General features: G+C 43.3%; 1 protein-coding gene across 2 annotated transcripts in view; it reads right to left on the minus strand.

The window, feature by feature from the left end:
- LOC147616336 (26S proteasome regulatory subunit S10B homolog B-like) overlaps window positions 1–14,919 on the minus strand; it is a 53,739-nt gene extending 38,820 nt beyond the window's left edge. For both annotated transcript variants that reach the window (XM_086777062.1, XM_086777061.1), the window contains exon 1: window positions 14,725–14,919. In XM_086777062.1, the coding sequence (XP_086633188.1) occupies window positions 14,725–14,824 (100 nt within the window). In that variant the 5' untranslated portion in view covers window positions 14,825–14,919. The remainder of the gene's footprint in view (window positions 1–14,724) is intronic.
- Window positions 14,920–15,660: the final 741 nt, after the last annotated feature.

A 15,660-nucleotide genomic window follows, 5' to 3' on the forward strand; every position in this document is an offset into this window, starting at 1 on the left:
GTGAAGACTCCTCAGCAATCATGAAGACTCCGGCTTTTGTGCACCCGGAGGTGATGGACACCGATGCTTCATTTTCTTCAGGCAGCGAGGAGATTGGAGGACTCTCCGCAACGGATACTCGGGAGTGGATTCTCGATAGTGGTGCTTCCAGGCACATGACTCCTTCCCGTTCCGGGTTTACAGGATCTCTGCAGGTGTTCTGGTCATATTCTTACTGGGGATACGTCCACTATCCCAGTTCACAGTGAGGGCAGGATGGAGATAGTTCCCGATGGCAGAGGGGGGAAGCATTCCTCCCAGGTGTTGTATGTTCCGGCACTTGGTTTTCATCTGTTGTCAGTGCATCAGGTTTGCAAGACTGGCGTACGGGTGGAGTTTGATGAGCATTTTGTTGCTCTCCGGGACAAAGCAACAGGCCAAGTGGTTTGGGAAGGCGGAGTGGAGAATGGAGTCTACAGGCTTTCAGCACTCTCTCTCCCATGTCCTCAAGATTGTGATGAGTGGCAGTGTGGTAATAGCTACTCAAGTGTGGATACGCTGCAGGTGCGGGCTTTCCGAGACCAGGTGGTGGATAGCTTACCAGTAGATGGCAGCAGTTGGCAGGAACTTTCCAGTACTGAGGTTGGTAGTTCTTGTGTTCGTGAGTCAGAGGAAGCTGCACAGGTCACTTATGCTCTGATGTCTCGTAGTGTTCGGGACATAGAACTTCCAGTAGTTGAGGATGTTCTTTCCACGGGGACCTTTCGGAAAGCCAGGCAGGTGACAGGTGCTTACTTGCAGAAGGAGGTGGTTTCTCCAGGCTTTGTGGTTCCGGATTCAGAGGGGGTGGTTGACAGGTTTCATCAGGCTTCCAGGACTTGTTTGTGCACCGTAACAGGTGTTGATCCTTGTGAGCAGTGTGATGTCTTGGTGACTCAGAAGCTGTATGGTTCATTGATCTGGTTGATGGACACCGGATTGGACGGGAGCTTCCTGATGAGGCGGTTGAGCTCTTGGTTGCAGATGTCTCTTTGTGAGGCAGGATTGCGTTTCCTGTGGTTTCTGCGACATGCGAAGGATCATGGACTCTTGTACACAGGAGGGGGATTGTTGGATGGAGTCCGACTCCACGGTTGGAGTGACTCGGTTTGGGGAGGAGATCCGGACACGAGGAGATCTACTTATGCCCCAGGAGCAGTTTTACGGAGCAGGAGGAGGTTACATTGCAGGTTTGGGCTTCCACTGGAGGAACCCTTGGTCATCCAGAGGCACTTTGTTCGTGAACAGATTGTTGCTGATGACATCTTGCTGGAGTTCTATTCGACGGAGGACAGTACGGTGGACCTCTTCACGAAGTCGCTCTCAGGATTTGCTCAAGCGGCACCCCAGCTCCCAGTGGTTGGTCACACAGCCAGGAGCTGAGAGGGGGTGTTAGAAGTCATCTCCTGTCTAGTTTTATACACCAGGGCCTTTGTTGTGGGTGTGCCCGCCCTTATGAGGTGTTTTCCCATTTTTCCCCACTCTCTGTATTTTTCCCCTATTTTTTCCCATTTTTCTGAGGCTTGGGAGGGCTGCCAGGTGATGCCAAGAGCACTCTGAAGCTGGCCGACTGGATCTACATCAGTCGTGGGCTGTCAGAGTGCTGGCCGACTTGTTCTGACTAGGCGTAGGCATCTGTAGCTGGCCGACTGCTATTTTCAGCAGTCGTGGACATTTTTCTCAGTCGTGGGCTTTCTTTATGCTGGCCGACTGCCCTTCCAGGGAGGTATATATAGGTCCTCAGCCCCCATACCTCATTTGTATCATATCTCGGGATCTTCTTGTGTATATAGAGCAGAGTTACACGCCTACATCTGTCTCTCTCTTGTGCTGTTTTTCTGCCTGCGTTTTTTGTTCTTGTGTTCCCAGATTTGGTCATCATCTCCGCTGCATATTCTGACATTATCCTCTCCCTAGATCAGATGACCTAATTGACCGGTTAGCAGGAGCGAAATATTTCATGAAGATAGATTTGCGTACTGGCTACCACCAGATACGTATTCATGAAAGGCATGTCGAAAGAACCGCCTTTCGGACTAGGTATGGCCATTACGAGTTTCTCGTATTACCTTTTGGGTTAACCAATGCTCCAGCCACTTTCCAACAAATGATGAACGATCTTTTTCGTGAACATTTGGGGAAATTTGTGGTGGTGTTCCTGAATGATATTTTGATATATAGCCGTACTCTTGAGGATCATGTCAGACACCTCACGATTGTCTTATCTATTTTAAGACAGAATCGACTATATGCTAAATTGAGTAAATGTGAGTTCTTTATGACCGACATCATTTACTTGGGACACAAGATCACTAGAGATGGATTGAGCATTGACTATGACCGAGTTCAAAAGGTTTTGGACTGGCCTGTACCGCGAACAGTGAAACAACTTCGTTCTTTTCTCGATTTTGTTGTTTTTCTTAGGAAATCTGTACGGGAGTACTCTCAGCTCACAGTACCGATGACCGACTTATTGAAAGGTCGTGGACGTAAGTCCAATTAGCCTATCACTTGGAATAACGATTTGGATATGACCTTCAGACTTTTGAAAGATAAAGTCAAGGAAGCACCTATCTTAGCATTGCCTGATCCTAGTCGGCCTTATGTTCTTGAAACTGATGCCAGTGACTATGCTATCGGGGCTGCTTTATTTCAAGATGGTAGACCGGTTGCTTTTGAAAGTAAAAAGCTAGACGACGATCAATCTCGTTGGCCAACCCTTGATGTCATGTGCGTCACAGATGCCATGGACATTTCTAGGGCTAGATCCAGAAGAGGCAAGCAGATAAAGATTATGAACCAGTAGAACCAGAAGGTAGGAGCTTCAGGTGACTCATCTGAGGTGGACATGGCGCATAGCATGGATCAGAAGGCTATCGGCTGCATGGAGGCTGACATCAGCATGACCAAAGGACTGTCGGCTGCAGGACAGAAGGTGCTGGCAGCAGGCACATCCAGAAGACACAGTCGGCAGCATTAAATGGATTTTATGAATTAATAACTGGCCGACCAGCAGTCGGCCAGTTCCCCACATGCTCCAAGGCCTATATAAAGGCACCTTTGCTCCATGTTTGAGTCATTCACTCCCACTAGGGGTGTGAGTCACTAGGGGTCCCATAGGGGACAGATTTTAGGGTTTATTACCTTTTTATGAAGGCAGCCCATGGCTGTACAGATATGTACCTTTTTGTACCATAGTATATACTGAAATTCCAGCACTTCTCACTCTCTCTCTCTACTCTCTCTCTACCTGCGTTTTTGCATCAGATGGTGCTTTTCTGCATCAGAAGGTTTTCAAGAGTGTTTAGGGCTGAAAGAACACTACCCAGAGCTTCCGCGCGTTACATTGGTATCAGAGCATCAGGCTCAGCAAAGCTAAACGCTGAATCAGTCCCAGATGATGGTGTACAGGTCCAAGGTACAGGAAAGTACACGGATTCGAAGCCCAAGGCGGGAACACAGATCGGGAAGAACTCCCAGGAGGTTTGTTGGTGGTGTTCCACAGTGCCAGATAGGGATGGCAGTTCCGTGAGCCAGATAGGTTCTAAGGGAACGGTCCCAAGGGAGGTTGATCCTCCAAGGGTGATGTGAGAGTGCCAGACTCAGTTCCAGGAACGAAGACCAAGACGGTGTTCAGAGCCAGGGCAGGAATGGATTGTGGACTAGAGGAAGACCAGATGCATAGAACTTCATCAGAGACAGAGTGGTTTGGAGAACAGACCGGATTTTCAGAGAAAAAAGGTTTGCCAGGGATGGATGATGACAGAGGGACTTCGGAACAGGATTGGGATGATGACAGTCATCCAAGAGCAGGTTGGATTCCCGTCATCAAGTTTAGCAGAGGGGGATGTCATGTGCATCACAGATGCCATGGACATTTCTAGGGCTAGATCCAGAAGAGGCAAGCAAATAAAGATTATGAACCAGTAGAACCAGAAGGTAGGAGCTTCAGGTGACTCATCTGAGGTGGACATGGAGCATAGCATGGATCAGAAGGCTGTCGGCTGCATGGAGGCTGATATCAGCATGACCAAAGGACTGTCGGCTGCAGGACAGAAGGTGCTGGCAGCAGGCGCATCCAGAAGACACAGTCGGCAGCATTAAATGGATTTTATGAATTAATAACTGGCCGACCAGCAGTCGGCCAGTTCCCCACATGCTCCAAGGCCTATATAAAGGCACCTTTGCTCCATGTTTGAGTCATTCACTCCCACTAGGGGTGTGAGTCACTAGGGGTCCCATAGGGGACAGATTTTAGGGTTTATTACCTTTTTATGAAGGCAGCCCATGGCTGTACAGATATGTACCTTTTTGTACCATAGTATATACTGAAATTCCAGCACTTCTCACTCTCTCTCTCTACTCTCTCTCTACCTGCGTTTTTGCATCAGATGGTGCTTTTCTGCATCAGAAGGTTTTCAAGAGTGTTTAGGGCTGAAAGAACACTACCCAGAGCTTCCGCGCGTTACACTTGAGAAGGAGCTTTATGCTGTGATTCATGCTCTCAAGGTTTGGAGACATTATTTATATGGCTCCAAGTTTGTGGTATTGACTGATCATCAGTCAATCAAGTATGTGTGTGATGCGGATGATTTGAGAGGAAGGAAAGCTCGTTGGGCAGAGTTAATGCAAGATTTTGATTTTGAGATCCGTTATCGGAAAGGGTCCATGAATAATATTGCAGATGCGCTTAGTCAGATTAGAGAGGTGAATACTTTGTCGTTCACCGAGATTTCTACTGACTTATTTCAGTCATTGAGAGGGCTTTGCAGGACTGATAGTTATTTTGGTCCATTTTGGCAGAAGATCCAGGACGGGAGCTCATTGATTGACCAAGACTCGATGACTGAGCAGTCTACTATTCAGGCTGCAGGAGGCCAGTGGATGATTCGGAATGGTTTACTATTCCGTAATGACAAAATTTGTGTACCACAGATACCGGACATTAGGTCCAAGATTTTGAGGGAGTGTCACGACGCCCCTTCTGCTGGACATCCTGGGGTACATAGGACACTATCATTAGTGAAACACACTTTTTATTGGCCGAAGATGAAAGGGTATGTAGAAGATTATGTTCTCAAGTGTCAGATTTGTCAAGCAAATAAAGCTGAACGCTTTAGACAGGCTGGGTTGTTGCATCCTTTGCAAATCCCAGGTAATAAATGGGAAAGTATTTCCATGGATTTTATTACCGGATTGCCAAGAACACATCAAGGCCATGATTCTATTTGGGTTGTGGTAGATCGCTTGACAAAAATGGCTAGATTTTTACCGACCCGGAAGAATATTACAGCTACGCAATTAGCTCGGCAGTTTATCGAGCAATTGTTTAGACTGTACGGGTTACCGCAGGACATAGTCAGTGATAGGGACTCTAAGTTTACAAGTGATTTTTGGAAACTTGTTTTCGAGAAGTTGGAAACAACTTTGAATTTGAGTTCCTCAGATCATCCTCAATCTGATGGCCAGACTGAAAGAGTGAATCAGATTTTGGAGGATATGCTTCGAGCATATGTATCCAAAAGACAGAGTTCATGGGAGGATTATCTTCCTATGTTAGAATTTGCATATAACAGTACTAAGCATACGAGTACAGGGTTTAGTCCTTTCATGCTTATGTACGGTTTTCAACCAAGATCACCTGTTACAGTAGGATTCTCAGGACTTCAGCATGATGCAGCACGTAATTTTTTGCAAGATATGCAGGAAATGTTACAAGTTGCAAAGGAATCTATTAGAAGTGCTCAAGACCGAGACAGGTTTTATTCTAATAGACATCGTTCACCCAGAGAATTCTCTGAAGGAACGATGGTGTATTTGCGAGTTCCGAAAGATTCCGAGACTTTACGGACAGGTAGATCTCCGAAATTATCCCCTAGATACTGTGGACCATTTCGTGTTACACGACGGATTGGTTCAGTTGCATATGAATTGGATTTGCCTTCTCATGTGAAAGTTCATCTTGTATTTCATGTCAGTAGACTTAAGGAAGTACTGGGTGGAGCAGATCAGTTAGTTACTCCTCAAGAAATTATAGATGTCCAAGACATGACATTTGTTCCGCACGAACCTGAAAAGATTCTTGGATTTCGTGAACGAAGATTGCGTCATACGCTTATCACGGAATACAAGATCAAGTGGAAGGATCGTGTTGAGGAGGACGCTACATGGGAGACATTGACTTCTCTTCAGAGAGATTACCCTGGCTTTTTAGTGAGCTCAGGAGTGAGCTCTTAGAGTGTAAGATCCCTGTTCCCACCGAGCAACAGATTCAGGGTACTGGCAGCGGAAGTAGCGCTTCTCGCGCGGGACAGGGGTCCCACACTCGGGGCCTCGCCCACGGATATCCGGATAAGAGACTAATCCGTCGGTTGTTCCAAAACCGAACCCGGAAAAACTTCCTCTACCGGAAAGCACGAGCGATTCCACCAGGATAACTTTTTACTCTAACGTAGTCAAGATCATTTCTGATCGAGATGATCCGATTATATCTATAAGATATTTAGTCAGTTCAAGGAAGAAACTTGCACTTGGATCATTGGGATCAACGCTTTTTTCCCCATTCAAGAGGCACAGCCGTTGATTCCTATCCATAGAACAGTTTCTGTCCGGGATTTTTTTTTTTCTATCGTAAAAACAAAAGTTTGAGTCTCGATTTACGGATCCATCAGTCCAGCCTAACCCCATCCAATCCCATGGGTTAGCCAACCGCCCAACCACTGTAGTGATGGGATCCAATTAAAAATTTGGTTAGGTTTTGTCCCGGGTACCAAGGAAAAGAGTTCCAAGGCCCCCTAGCCGGATGTTCATGCAAAATAAAACTAGTCACACCACTCACACACCCAATATGAAATTGCCTTGTTCAACCAGATTCAACCAGTTTAAAACAATCCTTTAATAAAACCATAGTATCATTGATCACCATCTTCCAATTTATCCAAATCATTCTTAATTTCCCATCATTCCTTCATCAGAGTATCTATGACATCATTGGCAACTAGAACGCTCAGGAGCCGTTTCGATAGTTCCTAGCCCATAATACTTGGCAATATAATCACTTAACAAGATGGACTCTCGTTGAAGATCAGCAAGATCAACCAACAGATCCATATAAGGAGCCATGGACTCATCCATTGAAGACCAGCAAGGTCAATCAACCAGATCCATGCTCGATTTCAGAAAACAACTCCAACTCTGTTCCAATATCTTCCTCGACGCACGCGTGGGTATCCTAGGCGACCCAGAGCCCGAGCACCGTATGGTCAGCACCCTCTAGGATCCTTCGCAGGTAACCTAGCGCTTCACGCATAGGCCGCTTCCTTGGCCCCTCATCCACCGTACCGGAAGCTCACCATTTTAATCGCACCGAGGCTGGTCAAGACCTCGGCCGACCTTGCTACGCGAGACGTCCTTCATTGACTCCCCGTCAGCAGTTGCAACTTTCTCATCACGACCTTAATCACAAGACGGTCAAAATGCTCCCCCTAGCATTCTTGACATAAAACAATCATTTACAAACAGCATTTACAAACAGTTTACAATACAATTTCTATTTTAACTTTCATTTTTCCACATTATCCCTCCTCAATCTACATTACTTATTCCATATTCCATTTATATGTATACTCATCCCATCACATCATTTCCATCTCATCACTTCAGATTCCCTCACATCACAATCGTATATTCACATCCATACATCCACACTATATGCGTACATTCACATCTACATGCATACATCTACATCCCTATGCATACATCCACATCCACATTCACATTCACCTCCATACATCTACATCTACATGCATACATCCACTCCACATTCACATCCACATCTATACATCTACATCTACATGCATACATCCACCTCTACATCCACATCTACGTCTATACACCTACATCTACATGCATACATCCACATCTCCATTCACATCTACATCTATACATCTACATCTACATGTATACATCCACATCTCCATTCCCATCTACATCTATACATCTACATCTACATGTATACATCCACATCTCTATTCACATCTACATCTATACATCTACATCTACATATATACATCCACATCTCCATTCTCATCTACATCTATACATCTACATCTTCATGCATCCACCCACCTCCACATCCACATCTACATCTATACATCTACATCTACATGTATACATCCACATCTCTATTCACATCTACATCTATACATCTACATCTACATGTATACATCCACATCTCCATTCTCACCTACACCTATACATCTACATCTACATGCATCCACCCACCTCCACATCCACATCTACATCTATACATCTACACCTACATGCATACATCCACCTCCACATTCACACTCACATCCATACCTCTACATCTACATGCAAACATCCATATCTCCATGCATAATAATATTCTTTAATTAATCTAGGATGATAGTTCCTAGGATATGGTAGGAAGTCCTCTTTTTATACTTTGAATGAATTTATTTTATGCGTGATTTCTATAAAAATTTTGCCATAGCTCCGCTACTATGACTGATAAATCTCAATTTTTTTTTTCTAAGGGATAAAGCTTATCATTAAAGAAATAATTAGAATGGTCTCTAATTGGATCATCAATCCATAATGGATTGAATCATCAATGTGCATAAACTAAAAGCATAGCAAAAAGCCATTAATTTGGCCTCAAGCATAGCTTAATTTTGGATTAAGGAAAAGCCTTATGAAAAGCTTTATGAAAAGCTTCATTTGGATTGGGAATGGGTCATAAGTATGGCTATTTCTTGAGTGAGAGAGAGTAATTACATAAAAACCATTAGAATTTAAACATAAATGGAAATTAACTTCAATAGCATTTATTAAATTATGTAACTCTTCACTACTTTTCACCAATTAACTTCAATAGCATTTAAAAAAACCATACCAATTAAACTTCTCAAGCTTGAGAGGGGTTGAGAAGAGAGAATCATTGAGAAATTATAGAAAAGATCAAAATTCAATATACTTACCTTATGATTTGCTTGATTCTTTATTCACGGTAGAGGCCCCCAACCAATCAATTGGTTTAGTATGTTGATGGAGCCACCAATGGGGATTGAAGAAAGAGAGAAGTATCAAAAACTAGTGAATTATTAAAGAATTCACAACTCTTGGCTTAGGTAGAGTAGAGTAACAATGCATAAGACACTCTATATTTTGGCTTAGGTGGAGTAGAGTAACAAGCATAAGACTCTATCTAATTTGGCTTAGGTGGAGTAGAGTAACAAAGCATAAGACTCTATCTAATTTGGCCTAGGTGGAGTAGAGTAACAAAGCATAAGACTCTATATATTTTGGCTTAGGTGGAGTAGAGTAACAAGCATAAGACTCTATCTAATTTGGCTTAGGTGGAGTAGAGTAACAAAGCATAAGACTCTATCTAATTTGGCTTAGGTGGAGTAGAGTAACAAAGCATAAGACTCTATATATTTTGGCTTAGGTGGAGTAGAGTAACAAAGCATAAGACACTATATTTTTTTCAACAAGGGGAGGCTTCTATTTATAGGAAAATTTGAGCTCCTAACCAAACAAACTGATTCTAGAATTTTCCAAGTCAGTTTGGTTAAATTTGGACTAGATTTGGACCTAGTTTGGTTACTTTTTGATTCGGTTTGGTTCCATTTTGATTTGGTTTGGTTCAAGAGAGATGAGAGATAAAAATATCACATTATTTTTGAGTTTAAAACTCATTCAAGCATGTGAAATATGCACCTCCTTTAAAGAATTCCCCTTCCTTACATATGTGTCAAAATTTTATTGCTCATAGTTTTTTACTAATAAACCTTGTACATTTTCAACTCTTCATCTTATGTGAAATATGCACCTCCTTTAAAGAACTCCTCTTCCTTACATATGTGTCATAGTTTTTTTTACTAATAAACCTTGTACATTTTCAACTCTTCATCTTATGTGAAATATGCACCTCCTTTAAAGAACTCCCCTTCCTTACATATGTGTTTATTTACTAATAAACCTTGTACATTTTCAACTCTTCATCTTATGTGAAATATGCACCTCCTTTAAAGAACTCCCCTTCCTTACATATGTGTTTATTTACTAATAAACCTTGTACATTTTCAACTCTTCATCTTATGTGAGCATTTACTCATTTTTGGGTATCTTCTTTTACAAATTGGATTTATCTCCTCCCTACACATGGATTGATGCTATTGGCCCATAGGAACCTTAATTGGACCATAATCTAAAAATTTCTGAAAATCTAGACCCTTAGACTAAGGTTCTTTATACCTATTTCCAATTAATTCCAATTGCACATTGGAAAATTCTTTTTGAATTTCTGTTTCAGGGGAACTTATTTTAATAAGATGAGTTATTTTTCTATCCAAAAATATTCATAATCTGAATATTCTCTCTCTAGAATAATTTTCTCTCTCTAGGCTAAAACAGTTAGAAGCAAGGTCTTTATATTTCTGAAGAGGGATTGATTACAGGGGAAGATACTAGACATCAAAAAGGGGGGTTGGGGAGGAATCTTACATTCTACCCCACTTAAAAAACGCGAGATGTCCTCATCTCGCAACTTGGGATAATTTCGCAAGATGCACGAATATGAGACTTAGAGAAAAATTTTAATCAAAATTAACCACCAAGAAAAGTCTTAAAGAGAGCAAGATTCAAAATAAGAACAAGATTCAAACTTTATTCATTCTCGGAACTTATACAGTAAAGATAGAAGAACTCTTTACACTTCCATAAGCCCGTCCATCATATGGTCACAAAAGCAGTCCTCACAAGCTGCACAAGTATAGGGTAACTCATCTATGGGAATGATTCTGCTGGTTATTGCCGCACCTATCTCAGTGGTATGAGGTGATCTAACAAAAGAACCTCTGAGAGGCAAGCCAAAAACGGGGTAAAGGCATATCTTCTCATGAGGAAGAAAACATGCCAGTAAGAAGACCCGCTCAGAAAACCCAAGATGCCTTGATCTCATGACACAGTAGTATCGGGGACCCAAACCCAAGGCTTCGATAACCATGGCCAAGCGGACATTGTTGCGAAAGTGCTGCTGACCCCAGGGTGTTACCCTAGTTATGTTTTGATAGGTCCGCCATTTGGTCTGCGCTACAGAAGTTCCTAGGTGAGGAAAAAGTGAGCGCTCATACTGTTCTATAAAGTCTTTCTTCACAGACTCTCTTGCGTCTTGAAGGTGAGAAATCATCAGGGATAAAACTAATTCCTGTTGCCAAGCCATGAAGGAGATTAAGAAAGAAAGGAGATTGCTGGGAGTAAGATTACTGTGAGCGACAAGTAAAAGTTACGACTTATATAAAGGAAGGAGCTAGCGTAACCTAGAAGCCAACGGTAACTTGCCACTAAAGTTTTACCGTCTTTCTATGATTTGAGTTTGACACATTTTTCTATAGAAGGCATTAAGAATTTTGAGATGAGGGAATAAAAGAAACTTGTAGGCTAAGTCACCTACTTTCATTGAATTCAGATATAAGGGTCACAATATCTAGGGGATAACTTCTTATACTCCCCAAGAGATAAAGAACTTCTTTTGGGCCGTACTCGAATGAAAACCAAAACCTTGGTATCCAAAACACCGATTCTCACTTCTGGACTCATTGTTCTAAAGCCTTAAAACAGGTGGGACTCCTGAGAAGTATTCTAAGGAAAGGGTCTTCCTTTTTTAAACAGAAACTTTCTTTTATTTTAGAGAGGGAATAATTATAAGATCAGAAAGGAAGATTCTTACCCCTGTATGCTTCGAAGGTTGGGGAGGAATCTTACATAGAGGAAGGGGAGTATGTCATGTGCACAGTGGGTATCTACCGTGTGCTATACGCATGCAAGACTAGTTTCGAGGCTTGGGGAAGCTTGGAACTAGGCAGGCTGATTGACGAGCTGAGTTAGGGATATACTAACGGACGGGCACCCAAGTACGGACGGGCGGGCACCCAAGTGTGGACGCCCGATGACCGGCCAAGAGCCTATAAAAGGGTGGCCAAGGTTAGTTATTGGATATAGAGAGTCTCGCGAGTTTGTGAGAGCTCTATGGTCTTGGAGCCTGGATCTAGTGCAGACGTGCACCTGCTTTATGCAGCCAAGGCCGACAGTAATCTCGAGGCCCACGAGGGTAGCTTCGTGGCGGTATGGGACGTCACGAGGAGGAGATTGGTCGGTACGTCAACCTAGTTAGCTCAGCTCGTGGCTCGGTGGGGACAGCCAAGACTGTGGGCTTGCCCACGGCTGTCATGGTTGGGAGGTGAGTCAGGCCTGCACCCCCTTGCTTGTTTGTTTGTTCGTGTGTTCACAGGATTCGAGTTTCGAACCAAGATCGATCACGAGGGGATCCGTGGGGATTTGACACAAAGGCCTGCATGGTCTTCTACAGTGCTATCCTCTTGCGAACTAGCCCTATGACCTGCGCAAGCAATCCCTGCTGCCTGTACCTCTTCAGTCCTAGCCGCCAGAGAGTCCAAGGAAACCAGCCCCTCCCTTCTGCAAAAACATGCCGCCCTCCAAAAAGCACACGCCTGGCCGCCTTTGTGTCCAGAGAAGCCAGCCTGTAAACTGTAGCCTAACTCTTGTGCAAAAGAGCATGTGTTTCAGCCCTCTGCGCCTGCAGCAGTCCAGCCCACCTTCTGTTCTGCAACCCAACAGTCGCCAGACAGAGAGAGCACGTGTTGCTGCCAATCCAGCCCACCTCCTGTCCTGCAGCCCAACAGTCGCCAGATAGAGAGAGAGAGAGAGAGCACGTGTGCTACCTGTAACCGTACTTGCTCGCCTATTTTTCCACCAGAGAGAGAAGCATGTATCTGCTGCCCGACTAGCCTGTTAGCCTTTCCACACGTCCAATTGCAGCCGACTCTCACAGGAGAAAAATCCCCACACGTTGTTCAGCCCCTGCCCGACTGTCTTCTCACACAAAAGCAAGAGAGAGAAAAGAGGCGTGTAAGGACAGTCCTCCTAAGCGGAAAACACCCCTTCCTCAAGAGATAGGCGCCTCTCTTTTTTTCTGCCAGCCAGCCCCTCTTTTTCCAAAAAAGACACACGTGGCCCCAATAATAGCATAAGGGCCATGTTTTCTTTCATGAAGGGCATTATAATATTTTTTTTAAAGGTTTTTAAAACCTTTTGAGTTTAAGTCTCTTTGCCCCCTTCACACTTGGGGTTGTCCACACATGGGCTTACTTTTTGACTCCAATCTGATGCCATTCACACTGTCCACCATGTCCCCGTGAACACCTGCATACTGTCCAGAGAAAAACACAGGGTCGTGACAAAGGCCTAAGGCCACAGAAAATGTAACCTTTTATACATCTATGAATATACTAAACATACAACTCTCTATTCTCTGTCTATGCTGATTATTCTTGCATCAAGTGTTCCTATGCAGTGCTTAGGGCTGAAAGAAGACTCCCAAAGCTTCCGCATGTGATAGCCTCATTGGTAGGCCCAAGCTACCGCGTGACTACTTGAAATCTTGTGTCTAATGTGTGACCCAAGGTCCCTTAAAGAGTAGCAAAACTGTTATAAGTGGCCTACTTTTATTTATAAACCTTTCTTGCTTTTACTTATAAGCTTTTAGCCATTAATAGCTCTTAGTTATTATTATTAGCCCATGGTTATTATTTACAAGCCCACAACCAATCTAGGCCTCTTCTTGCTAGCACCCTTAGCCCACGTGTGAACCCTCCAAATCCCCATGCCCTTGGCTAAGCCTTAAACCTTAATCCCGGGTTCACCCTAACCCTAATCTTGGGTTAGCACACGTCCCTAACCCTAGGCCCTTAACACTCGATTAATCTAACCCTAGGCTTGTCGGGACATAACATACTTCCCCCCTTCTATTCAATTCACGTCCTCCTGAATGCATAAGGAGACAAGCCTGTGTAAGTGAATCCTCAGATCCAGACATTCATTACTCAAGTCAACCACCTCTTACCTAGGCCACTGTAAGACTACTCTTGTAGAACTTGCTACAAAGATCTAATTGCTTGCTATCAATTCAACCCTCGTCAAGAGCTGGATCCCAATAGGACATCCAATCACAAAGTGCAACAAGCTTGTAAACAACCCTAGCATAGACACCCATAGCAAAACTCAATTGTCATACCATATCGCATCCTGCATTAGTTGTTGGCAAACACTAGTCTACTTAATGCACAAACAGGTCCTACGCCATGCACTTCCAGTACAATAGACCAACCACAATGTGTTTTCACACATAACCAGTAGATACTCACATCTACTTTAGGGCAACAATAAAACTCCCCAGCAATTTCTGTGTATATTCCATGTCCTCGAATAAGACACAAGACATACTTTCTAGCTACTTTTCACCCCACCAAAATATGATGAACCAACGGTCCGCACAATCTCATTAACAGAGAATGGTTATAACATATGCTACTTGTGACTCCAAAATCCTGGAATCAAAATATCCTTGTGGAACTGCGTCTGCCTTGGAGTATATCCAACCATTGCGGCACATGGATCATTAAAAGCAGTTCTAAACCATGGACATGGAACACAAAATTTCATTAAAAAGATGCTTTAAGCGCAGAGCAAGCTGGAGCTTCCCCCGAACCTGTAACGGAGGATTAAGCAAAAAGTGAAGGCCAAAAGGGGCAATTTAATCAAACATTAGGAACCACATGCACGGAATTCGCTTTTATGGAAGGTCCGGACAAATCCACTTACAAGTTCGGACTCTGGAGTCGAGCTCCTTGTGCTGCAGAAGCTTCTTCCGGTACTCTGTGAGGGCTCCAAGTCGGCGAGCTGCTTCTTCACTCTCAGGCATGGCGGAAACCCTAGCTTTCTGGAAAGTACCTCTCGAACAGGGAACAGTAAGCAAAAATCGGAGGGCGTTTCACACGTAGCCGCCAAACCGTTCTTTCTTTCATAAATTGCACATTAATGTAATATAACCAAAAAACAAAATGATCATCTACACATCGTATTAGTACACAGTGATGCATAATTGGAACTATTATAATATTATATATATCAATATTGTTATATTTGCTACAATGAAATTAATGATTTACTACATTAGTTTGAGGAGTCCAATACGTAATTTTATAAATGCGTTATTAAAGGTTATAAATAATTGTATATTTATAATATTAAGATAATTATAATCATGTACATTAATGATGATTGTTGTATAATTATTTGAATTGGGTAAAACAAAAATAAGAAAGATCACATCATGATTATACAATGGTTTCAATTAATTAATTAGTGCCTAGCGGGCACTACTTAATTAATTAAATTTTAAGGTTTAAACCTTAGCGTCTCTCTTGGTTCGTCTACTTCAGGCGCTCTCTTACGTCTCTCCATGTCCAGCGTAGCTAGTCTCTCAGACATCAGACATATTCAGACATGCCTTCGTCTCTTCATGTCCATCTTCACTTCACCGTAGATAGTCTCTCAGACATGTTCAGACATGCCTTCGTCTAGAATTAGTACCTCACGCACGTCTCTCTCTCACACGATGGAGGTGAAGATGGAGGCACAGAGAGGCAAATTCCAAATTGCATATCTTCTTTATAGGCACCTAGAGAGGCGGCTGACGAGCAAGCCAGAAAGATGTGGAAAAATCGTACCATCTTTGAAAGCACCATAGGGGTTGAA

The sequence above is a fragment of the Cibotium barometz genome, chromosome 38 (genome assembly GCF_041138505.1).
Source record: "Cibotium barometz isolate CiBa-2024 chromosome 38, ASM4113850v1, whole genome shotgun sequence".
NCBI classification, from domain to species: Eukaryota; Viridiplantae; Streptophyta; class Polypodiopsida; order Cyatheales; family Cibotiaceae; genus Cibotium; species Cibotium barometz.